General features: G+C 38.8%; 1 protein-coding gene across 1 annotated transcript in view; it reads left to right on the forward strand.

Moving 5' to 3' along the window:
* The first annotated feature begins 5298 nt into the window (after nt 1-5298).
* Nucleotides 5299-12415, forward strand: part of WIF1 (WNT inhibitory factor 1) — a 106539-nt gene continuing 99422 nt past the window's right edge. The window contains exons 1-2 of the mRNA XM_027854178.1: nt 5299-5628; nt 6093-6232. Of these exons, the coding sequence (XP_027709979.1) occupies nt 5481-5628; nt 6093-6232 (288 nt within the window). The 5' untranslated portion in view covers nt 5299-5480. The remainder of the gene's footprint in view (nt 5629-6092; nt 6233-12415) is intronic.

A 12415-nucleotide genomic window follows, 5' to 3' on the forward strand; every position in this document is an offset into this window, starting at 1 on the left:
TGGCTGCTGCACATGCTACAGCTTCTTGGAGCCACAGCTAAGTGTTGAATGACAGCCCCTGAAAAGGGCTAAGTAGCCCTCACACCAGAGGTGCTAGTCCTCCTTGAACATTCCATATACCATATAACTATATATGTATATCACATGTAACATATTCATGCATATATACGTAGTATATATAAATACACACATGATATATACACATATGTTGTTCAGTCATTTTTCAGTTGTGTCCGACTCGTAGTGACCCCATTTGGAGTGGTTCGCCATTTCTTTTTCCAGTCCATCTTACAAATGAGGAAACTGAAGGAAACAGGGTTAATTGATTTGCCCAGGGTCCTACCACTGGGCAAAGTGTCTGAGACTGATGGGTCTTCCTGCCTCTAGGCCCAGAATTCCATCCACTGTGCCACCTAGCTGCCCATACATATATATATATGTATGTATGTGTGTGTATAATCAAATGAGATGATATAGGCAAAAAGCTTTGCAAAACTCAAAGTACTATATAAGCATTAGCTATTATGACTGTTATTGTTATTAGTTCATAGACATGGAAACATTTACCTAAGTGAAATCTGCTTATTTGATGTCACCCTGGAAGGAAGTCTCAAGTGGAACACCCCAAGGATCTTCTGCTGCTTAACATTTTTATCGCCAACTTGGGTAAAGATTTAGAGGGCATGCTGGTCCCACGTGTCAGATGACACATACTTGGTTGGAAGTAGTAGCTAATATATTGGGTGATAGAGTCAGAGTCCAGAAATATCTTGATAAGTTAGAATATTAGTTATCTTGATAACCTTGTATTCAAGGTTATTAACTTGAATAAGGTTAAATGAGAGGTTCCCTAAATGAACTTTTTGTATGTAAGAGGGGGAGGCATGACTAGATAATAATTCATCTGAAAAAAAAAAGATCTGAGGGTTTTAGTGGCCTGCAAGCTCAATATGATTCAACTGTGTCAAAAACAAAACAAAACAAAATAATGTGCTTTTAGGCCACATTTGGAGATACTGTCTCTAGGACTGGAGAGGTGATAGTGTTACCATATTCTATGCTTTTTAGACTCTATATGGACAAAAAGAGACAGAATAAGAAGGATATAGGAATAAGAAGGAATAAGAATTTATATAGCACCTACTATACGCCCAGGTATTGGATCTCATTGAACCCTCATAAAAATATTGTAAGGTCAGTGCTGTTATTATTTACATTTTACAGTTAAGGAAACTGAGGTTGACTTACCTAGATCCACACAGCTAGTAAGTGTCAGGCTGGATTTGAGCTGAAGTCTTCTGGTGCAAAGGTTAGAGCACTGGAAGATGGGAAGATCTGAGTTAATATCTGGACTCAGACACTAGCTGTGTGACCCTGGGCAAGTCACTTAACCCTATTTGCCTCAGTTTCCTCATCTGTAAAATGGACTGGAGAAGGAAATGGCAAACAGCTCCAGTATTTTTGCCAAGAAAACCCCAAATGGGGTCACAAAGAGTTGGACACAACTGGAAAATGACTGAACAACAACTTCCTGCCTCCAGGCTTGGTAGTCTGTGCACTATGGCATCACCTAACCGTGGAATAGGATATTCAGTTGTTAGTGCCACATTTTAGAAAAGACTTTGACAATCCAGAGAGAATCCAGAGGTGCCCGTCAAAGATAGTGAAGGGCCTTGAGTTCACATCACCTGAGAATCAACTGAAGAATATTTGGAATATTGGGAATATTTAGCTTGGGGAAGGGAAGCCTTAGGAGTCCCCATGGTATCTATTTCCATGGAAGGCAACGACATGCCATAGAAATGGTATTGTAGTTGACATCAGAGGACCTAGGTTCAAATCCTGACTCTGCTACTTAGCCCAGGCAAGTCACAACCCCTGTGAGCCACAGTTTTCTCATATGTAAAACGAAGGGGTTGTACGGGGTATCCTCTGAGGTTCCTTCCAGCTATAAAATCTAGGATCATAGGTTCTTTGTGTATTTGACAGGTTATCCTTTGGAAGACCAAGAAGTCTTGTTCTGCTTAATCCCAGAGGGCAGAACTCAAACCAACAGGTAGGTGTTGTGACGTGCTCAAGGTTATATAGCAATTTAAACCCAAGACCCTTGAGTTCAAATCAAACATTCTTTCTACTGTCCTACATTATTGTTGACAAACAGTAATATTAAATTCTACTGCTGGAAAAGAATCATGCCTAGAAGGGGCTTATTGGGAGATAATTTAGTCCCTCATTGCATACAAAAGAAGACAATCTTTGATGCAGGGGCATTTTTTTTTCCTAATTTATCAACTTGTAGTTGACCAGGACAACCTGTAGAGGGCCTCCTTGCATTGAGAGCCATAGAGCCTTAGGCAGCCTCTCAGTCAACTGAAAAATTCTCAGTTAAAATTGCACCTGCAAGGTTGAATAGGAAATCTGTTATTTTGTGATATTAAGACATATAACCAAGTGCCAACTGAGCCTAGGTCATTAAAAATCCTTTAAAAGATGCCTAACATTTTTAATCCATCATGTAAATGAAAATACTTTCTTTGAAGTAAAAAAAAAAAAAAAAAAAAAACGTTCCACCTTGTAAAGGAAAATATTTTAAGACAGACTAAAACAGTTTTGTTATTTTACAGGAAGAATAGTTGGAAAACATTGTAAACATACAAATTCTATTTATTTTCAAAAACCTTGAGTTTGCTCATGGTTGATTTAAATATAAGATTATGGTATTTTATTCTCTCTAAAAATACTCTGATAAAATCGTGCATATGCAGTCAAAAGGGAAATGCTTCGAGGACGTGTCTTAGGTCAACTTTCTCCTTGGACTAATAGTTTTTCTTAATTGGAAAACCTCCCGTTTTGGGGCTGTTTAATGACTTCTGTGATCCAAGGGCCCAGTGTCCTTTATTTTATTGAATGTATGCTTCCTGCTTCTGTGTTTTCAGGATTTGTTTGTTTTTTCTTCTTTAGGGATCCACTCTCCCACAAAGAACTAAGTGAAACACAACCCCTAACCCAGACAGACACTTAATCTGTGGCATTTGTCCAGGGGGAGGTAGGGTGCTAAAGAACAAAGACAAATAAACAAGGTTTTTCTCAGTACTATAACTTTCTGACATTCAAAAAAAAAAAAACCCTTTAGCCTCCTTTTGATTTGGGCAAGGGAGGAGGTCCAGGGAGTCAGGAGGGAAGCAAGAGTAGGGTATACCTCCTGGGGCCCTGCATACCCCACCACAGTCCTGAAAACACCTGTGGTTTGGATGCTATTTTTTCCCTAAGCCTTAAGGTTTCAGTGGTGTTGAGTTATGCATGCTCTCTCTCTCCAAGTCTATTAAAGGACAAGCAAATTGAAGGATTCTCATGATGGCTGGGCACTTGATACTACATAGTAGGGCTCAGGGATTTAGTTCTGTGTTCAGAGAAATTTCTTCAGGCAGTTCAGTTCTTATATGAAACATTTAAAGCAAAAATTATCAACAACCATGAAACTACACTGCTTAGAACAGAATTTGGTGTATAGTAGGCATGTAAGAAATGTTTGTTGACTGACTTACTGACTGATACATTGGAGAGAGCATGGGCTGTGGAGTCAAACTCAAACTCTGCCTCATTTAAGAGCTGTGTAACATTGAGCAAGTCACAGCCTCATCTTTCCTCAGCTGAAAAATAAAATGATTGAACTAGATCAGGGCTTCTTCTCCTGATCCCGTGAAAACTTCTTTTAAAAACATTTTGATAATTGCATTTTCATGTAATTGATATCCTTTTTTATGCCTATATATTTTATTTTGTGCATTTAAAAACATTGTTCTGAGAAGGGGCCTTCCAGACTTCCAAAGGGGTCCATGACACACAAAAAGGTTAAGAACCCTTGGACTTTATGATCTTGGAGTCTCTTTCAGCCCTAGATCTATGCTCCAATGACTGACTGGAGTCGGAATAAAGCTCTGATAGACTCCATGAGGTGGGGGGGGTCTGCTTGTCCCACATAGCAGAGCCCCAGCTTTTCAACAGGATTCCTAGAGTTTTACCTGGAAGGGGCTTTAGAGGCAATGATGTCTAAACCCTTCATTTTACAGAGCAGGAAACTGAGGCCCATTTAACAGAGTCTCTCTTCTAGCTAGAGTTGAGAGGGACTGCTTCTAGTAAAGCAGAATGAAATGGGCTGGGGTGGGGATGGGGAGTAGCTGTGGATGAAATCTTTGCAAACAAGTAAAAGCTGCTGTTTTAGATGATGTGCAGAGAGAAGGTGCAGACATAATGAATGCGGCTTTAATAGCATGAATGGGAGAGCCCAGTGGTCTTTGTTTCTTGTAGATTTTTGCACCCCACAAATTTGGGGTCTCATCTTATTATTTAACCTTCTTCATGTGCTTCTCCCCTCTCTCAACTCCTCAATGGAGGGAGTAAAGGAGTGGAACAGTCCCAGGGTCGGAGCACTCTAGCCTAAGGGAGTGGGAGCATCAAGAACACTTGTTTCTTAGCGTTCGTGCCTACAGCCTCCACCAACACAGTTCTGGCTTCTTGGGGGACGAAAGGCTCGCCTTTCTTTTGAGCTCCTTCCCTTTACGGAGACTTTACAGAACGACCTGAGCACTTGGCACTGCGCCACACTTGGTCTGTGCCAAACTTAGGGGCTCTCCTGCGCCACCGATAAGGCGATGAAACAGCAGTCAGAGCCCTGGTTCTATTCCACCCCTGGCTCTAGTTCCCCAGCATTACTCCCGCAGATTCTGTTGCTAACAGTCCCTTTCCCAGAGTCAGAGTGAGAGCTGTCTTTCTCTCTGTGTCTCTCTATCTCTGTCTCTCTCTGACTCTTGTCTCTGTTTCCTTGTTTTTGTCTATTTCTGTCTCTCTCTCCTTGTTCCTCTCTTTGTTTTTATCTATTTCTTTTTCCCCGTTTCCCTGTTTCTTTTTGTCTCTGTCTCTATATCTCTGTCTTTCTCTCTGACTTGATCTCTATCTCCTCATTTTTTGCGTTTCTGTCTCTGTCTGATTCCTCGTTTTTGTCTATTTCTGTCTCTTTTTCTGTTTCTCTGTTTCTTTTTGACTCTCTCTCTTTCTATCTGTCTCTATCTCGCTCCCTTTCTTCTCTGATCCCATTTCCTTCTCTATCCCACTTATCCCTCCCTCTCTCCTTTCCCCTCCCGTACTGTCTTGCTTCTCTCCCATTTTCTGTCTGGAGTTTTTTTTTTTTTTTTCACTCTCCTTTTTCCAGCAGTCCCTCCTCCTCTCTTTCCCCCTTTCTTCCCCTCCCCCCCCCCCCTCCCCCCCCCCCCCCCCCCCAGCTCATATCCTTGCTTTTTCAGCAGCCAGGAGAGGCCAGAAGACAGGCTCAGCGGTGCAAGGACGACCAGCAGGGGTAGAGGGAGAAGTAGTACGAACGCAGCGAGCAGCGAGCGGCAAGCTCAAGCGGGTGGGGCAGAGACGAGAGTTTCCGTGAGACCAGAGTTTCAGCAAAGTACCAAGAATAAATTCCGCTGCCCAGCATGGCCAGGGAAAGCTTCCTCTCTTCTTTTCTAGTGCGGCTCTGCAGCATCCTCCCGTGGCTTTTTGTCCTACAGACTGAAGCTGGGCCACAGCAAGAAGACAGCTTGTACATGTGGATTGATGCTCACCAAGCAAGAGTCCTCATAGGTAAGATCGCCCTTTACCTTTCCCACTTCGGTTCAGCAGAGAGTTCTTGGGCAATTGACATGTCTTTATAACAACACTGACTTTAAACAAAGTCTTTCAAAATCATGGTATTTTCCTCTTTGAAAAACTCCTTAAATTCCAGGGTTTTGGTTTTTGTTTTTTTTTTAATCCCAAGGAACTTCATTGAATACGTTTCTTAATTACATTGTATCTCAAGGCTACTTTTCTAGGTACCCTCAAGTCTGGTTGTATATACAGCCTTTCTTTTTATTCATCACTCTCTTATACACTTCCCCCCCCCTAGCAAACATCAGTCCTAAGCATCACTCTTTTCCCATATAATTGAATGGTCATCTCTGTAGCTTTGCTGTTTCAAAAGAAATAGATAAGAAAGGCAGGTGTTTCTGGAAATACATGACCTCCCTCTTACAGGTTTACATATTTTGGTTTGTTTTCTAAAACAGGTTTTGAAGAGGATATTCTGATTGTTTCAGAGGGGAAAATGGCCCCATTCACTCATGATTTCAGAAAAGCTCAACAGAGAATGCCAGCTATTCCTGTTAATATTCATTCCATGAATTTTACCTGGCAAGCCACAGGGAAAGTAAGTACTGATAATTTCTGAAGGGTGTGGAATGCTGTCCTTGAGTAATCTCATTGCTTGCAATGAAGCAGGAATAATACTGTAAAGTACCTAGTATGATCATTTTAGAATACTGTAATCAGGAAAATTATTTGTCACATGATTTTCCTGTAAATATTTAAAAGACAAAGCTCCTTGTTTTTAGCATTATTAATCAGATAAATTCAGAATTCTAACAAAAATAATGGAAACTATGTCCAAGAACATGCTGTATGTCTAAGTAAGATGCATTAGCATTTGGTGATTGCTAATGTGACCTTGGTGTCTTCACTGATTCCTTAACATTAAAATTTAGAGGAATAGTCAAAATGCCACCAGCTTTTAATGTGGACTAAATAATGTTGCATTATTTGAACTTTAAGCAAATTCCAACATATACAATTTAAACTGCATGAATGGAGGCAGTAATTTTCATGTTATGTAATTTACATGAACATGATATGATATGATGCAACACGTTAACAGACTACATTTCACCTGAAGGCAAACTTACAAAAAACCTCAGTTGAGGATCCATACTGGAAAGTATGAATATTTTGAGGGGCAATTGGTTTTAAAAGTTACTACTTTAAATAATTTAAATCATAATGGAAAATAGAGTATGGTTTTTTTCTCATGAAGAAGCATAGCATTTTCTTCTCAGCATTGTGTTTATCTATCTGTATCTGGTTTATGAAAAGATAGCTATCAACAATTGAATTGAACATCAATGACGTCTAATTTTAGGGAAGGAGGTGGGGTGGTAAAGACTTAAAATGTATTGACTACATGTCTTTGTATAATCAAGGAACTGACAGAGAAATGTGGAATAATCCATGAATTTTAAAATTATTATTTACAGTAATGGCAACATTTCTCTCTTCAGCTTAAATTCAAAAGTTACAAAAATGACCATTTTTATCAAGTGTTGTCCCACAAGCATTTCCTAACATGATAACTCTTATATAATGAGAAACATTTCCAGTTTAATTGCTTTCTGAAAGCACAGGCACAATCATTTTGACTCTGTCTTCTTCAATTTTGTTCTTTTAAAAAAACTGCTTAAATTTATAATATTAACTTTTCATCTTCTATTGTATTCAACCTACCAATAACACATTTTTGTTATAATATAACTGTCCTCTCTTTTACTATATTGAACCATTTACTCCTTACTATTATGGTTGCTTCTTCATGACTTTTAAGAAAAAAAATTATTTTATTGGAGTATTGGGAATTGGTCAAACCTGTTATTTCACTGAGGTAGGGGAAATACAAGTATGGAAACTGTCTACAGATGGAAATCTGGATCATGGAAATAAGTTGGCCAATTTCCCCTCCTTTGTGTTCTAATTCTTTTACCTAATATCTTTTGGGCAGCTGTTAAAAGAACCTCAATATTAATATCATAGTTTACTTTAAAAAATAAATTTGACCTATCATGCTATTGCTTCACATTTGCATTGAAAGGTAGTTTGAACAACACCTCTGTCCTTGGGAATGGATGAGAACCCTTGAAGATACAGATGAAAATAACCAATCAGGTTTTTGTTTGAGATCCAACTTTCCAAACGGGAAATTTCTGAGCAAAAGCTGAAATGCTATCTTTTCCCTTTTTCTTGTGTTTTAGGCATTGCAAGGGTGTGCAGACTTTAGGTGATTGGTTGACTATAAATAGATTAGGATATCATCTGATCTCAGAACAGGTACTTTTTTTGTTACTCTCATGAAGCTGGAGTAGAAAAAAAAAGTCAGAGTAGCATTTGAATCAGCATTTTGTTTTTCTTACCTTTTGTTTAGATGTTTAGGTGTGTTGTTATTTCAATCTTCTGGAAATTTTAGCTCCAATATTAAATTATCTCATTTTCTTTGCTGAAGTCAGGCTTCTCTGCTTAGGTGAATTGAAGTTGTTGTTGTTGTTGTTGTTGTTGTTTTTTTTACTATATTGTGCCACAATAAGCAAATAAGAAGGGACAGATTAACAGATCATAGGAATTAGAACTAGAAGTGTCCTCAGAGATCATCTAGTCCAACTTCTTTTTATAGATGAGGAAACTGAGGCCCAAAAGTTTAAGTGATTTGAGCAAAGTCACACAGCTATTAAGTAGTAGAGCCTGGATTCAAACCTAGGCTATCTTTAAAAAATCCATCTTATTCTACTATACTACTATGCCTTATCTGTCATCTGGATAGACTGCCAAATGGCCAGATGTTTCTAAGTATCCCAAATATGAAATTGTATCGATTAAATTTCAGTCAATGAAATAACATAATTATAGTACCAGGAAAGAACACTGTGTCTTTTTCTCCAAAAGATCCATTGGAATGACATTTTTTCCTATATATTTTTATTCATTTTGTTAGATACTTCCTAATTACATGTAAAAAATTTTAACATTCATTTAAAAAAATTTAAGTTCCAAATTCTCTCACTCTCTCCTTGAGAAGGCAAGCAATTTGATATTGATTATACATATGATGCAAACCATAGTGGAATGACTCTTTAATGAAAGGAAAATAATATTTTGAATATTGCTTGGATATTCACAAATCATTTGTGATTGAGTTTATATGACACCAAGCCACTCATTCAGTAAACAACAATTTATTAAACACATGTCATGAGCAAAGCACTATGCTCAGCATAGAGGAAGATGCAAAGAGAATTAATTTTCATTGAGATAAAAGGTTAAAAAAAATCCAAAGTCATGCAGGTGCTTTGTCCAAATGATCCTGAATATTAAGATGTTTCCAGTGTATCAACAAAAATCTGGGAGATTGTGTAATTTTTTAATTGTTTTATCCAGATGTTTTGGTATCACATGGACAAAATTACAAAAACTTTAAGAATACCTACTGGGGGAAGTCATTATCTTCTTTTTTACTCAGGTGCCAGTCTAGTAACTTTTAAAATACATTTGAGGGGGAAAAATACAGATTTTAGAGTTAACAGTTATGCAATGTTCTCTCTATGTCGATTGATTTCATAAGGGTATTAAGTATGCACTAAGTGTATATCTGAATAAATCTTTTGGCATCACTTTGTTTTTCCTCATCGTATATGACTTATCTGAATTTGGAATCAGATGGTTTTGAATTCTAGTTCTCCCACTTACTATCTGTTTGACCTTGGATAAATCACTTAGCCTCACTGGGCTAAAATGAAGGGGTTGGATTAGGGGATCAGTAAGTTTATTTCTATGAACATGAGCTTGGCCAGACTTCAGAAGATAGTGAAAGATAGAAGGGTCTGGCACGCTATGGTCCATGGGGTCATGAAGAGTGGGACATAACTGAACAATAGTAACAAAAGTTTCCTTCTCACTATAATCTATGATCCTATAATTGAATCAACAAACTAAAAGAAAGTAAGCAAATAAATAACTTTTGTGGGTCAGTTTAAATAGTCTCCATAGAGTTCACTAATATATACCTGCCTATTACTTGCTAATTCTCTCTAGGCTTTCTGAAAACCCTTAAATGCCTCTACGACCTGAAAACTTCCCACCTTTGTCTCTGAAAACTCACTTTCCAATTATAAAACTCCCTTTCCTGCCGTCATTCTTAAGAACTCTTCTCTTCCCACTATAATTCCCTTTCGCTTGAGATATTAAGTTGGAGGAGCATTTTTACTGTTGGGTATCTATTGCCCTTTAATGACAGGCATCATGGGGTGGTGGATTTTGCAGGCCTTTGCGTCAAGAAGACCTGAGTTCAAATCCTGTCTCTGACATATACTGGTTATGTAACCCTAGGCAGCTAGGTGGCGAAGCGGATAGAGTGCTAAAGTTTGAGTCATGAGGGCCTAAGTTCAAATCTGGCCTTAGACATGTACTAGCTGTGTGACCCTGGGCAAGCCACTTAACCCTGTTTGGCTCAGTTTTCTCATCTGTAAAATGAGCTGGAAAAGGAAATGGCAAACCACTCTAGTATCATTGCCAAGAAAACTCCAAATGGGTCACAAAGAGTTTGAACTCGACTGAAAAAATGGCTGAACAGCAATAAACCCTGGGCAAGTCTCTTGACCTCCCGATGTTCTAGGCACTTCTCTAAGGCTAGACCTTTCAGAATAAACATGTGTCTGAATTGGTAGGGGGAGCTTCTTTATTGGTTGCTACCTAAACCAATTAAATCACAGGTCTGGTCTTTAACAATAACAATCCTTTAGCAGCTCATAGGTGTTTGTCACAAGTAATTTAGGACCATGGATTTAAAGCTAGAAAGAATCTTAGATGCCATTGAATCTAATCTCCTTATTTTACAGATGAGAAAACTAAGGCACAGAGAATTTTAGTGACTTACTTAGGGTCACACAATTAGCTAATGAATGAGGCAGGATTTGAACTCAGGCCTTTTTGACTCTCAGTTCAACACTCTATTCATTACTACCTCACCTTATTTTAGACATACTCCAAGGCAGGGGCTATATCTTAAGCGAGGACACCCATTTCAATGCCTATTAGTCCCTCATTTTTTTTCCTTTCCCACCAGGAGTGGGGAACCTGTGGCCTCAAGGCCACATGTGACCCTCTAGGTCTTTTTTTTTTTTTTTTTTTTCTTAGGCAATTGAGGTTAAGTGACTTGCCCAGGGTCACACAGCTAGTAAATGTCAAGTGTTTGGTCTGAGGTTGGATTTGAAATCAGGGTCTCCTGACTTCAGGGCCAGTGTTCTACCCACTGCACCACCTAGCTGCCCCCCTCTAGGTCCTCAAGCAGCCCATTGACTGTGAAGCTTGGATTCAGTCAAAGGGCCGCTTGAGGACGTAGAGGGTCACGTGTGGCCTCGAGGCCACAGGTTCCCCATCCCTGCCCTAGACCTTTGATGAACTTATGATTTCATCAATGAAGGGAACTCTAAGTATGTAAACTTTCTTCACCAACTTAAGAGTCCCACAGAGTTGCTTGAGAATATTGAGTGGACAAGTTACTTGCTCAAGATCACACAGCTAGTATATAGGAATTGAATCAGGTTTTTCCTGACTATAAGGTCAGCCTTCTATCCACTTTGCCAGGTGATCTTTCTTTGATGCTTGAAGCAGAAAACAGTTAACCCTATTATCTTGAAAACATCCTACTATGCGCAGGGTTCCTTCCAAGGGAAGTTTTTGCGAAAGCTTTTGTTGGACAGATTGGTCTAGTATCAACGTGGGGCCATTGCTACCTGTTATATTTATATATTACTTGACAAAATATTAATGTGCACCATGTAGATATGGCCTTTATTTTGAACTAGGTCTGTTCTTTGATCAATATAGGGAATTCCAAGTGAGGCAATTCTTTTCAACAATACACATCAGTACCTGTTCTGCAACTAAGAGTCTTAGACTTGAGTTAATTGGGCCATTGAGAACATGAGCTCTTTGCAAGGACAGATTGTTTCATTTATTTAATTTGTATCCACAGCTCGTTGGGCAGCTAGATGGTGCAGTGGATAGAGTGCTGGACCTGGAGTCAGGAGGACCTGAGTTCAAATTTAGCCTCAGACATTTGCAAACTGTGTGACCCTGGGCAAGTACTAGCCCTGTTTGCTTCAGTTTCCTCATCTGTAAAATGCGCTGGAGAAGGAAATGGTAAATCCAAAAAAACCCCAAATGGGGTCATAAAAAGTTGGACACGACTGAAAAACAACATCCACAGCACCTAACACAGTGCCTGACACGTAGTAGGTATATAGCCAGTAGAGGTCAAAGATGTGACTGAAACCCAGGTCATACTGCTTTGGAGCTGGCTCTCTAGCCTCTACACCATGCTGGGTTTAATATCTTTCTAAAATGTCCTTTTCCTCACATTGGAAGATGATATTCCTGGTGCTAGTGCAGTGGGGCATTTTTTGAGTTTTTTTTAAAAATTGACCATAGGTTCATATGGAATTATCTACCCTCTTTAAAATGATTCCACTTCAAAGTGAGAACAAACTTATTGTTACTGTTATTGTTATTGAGGTAATTGACCATAGTTAATGGTGAAATCTTTTCTTCTGAATGGATATCAAGTGGCCTATATTGGGATCAAACCTATAACCTGGGTTTTGCCCTTTCCTTTCTTTAGACAACTAAGATAACACATCCAGAGCTTAGTATAAACCTTTGTGACATTTATGTATTGTTCATAAATCTTTATAACCACTAGAAGTCAGTGGTAGTGTTTCATCTACTCAATTGCAAA

Source organism: Vombatus ursinus, unplaced genomic scaffold (genome assembly GCF_900497805.2).
Source record: "Vombatus ursinus unplaced genomic scaffold, bare-nosed wombat genome assembly UNPS02010320.1, whole genome shotgun sequence".
In the NCBI taxonomy this organism is placed as follows: Eukaryota; Metazoa; Chordata; class Mammalia; order Diprotodontia; family Vombatidae; genus Vombatus; species Vombatus ursinus.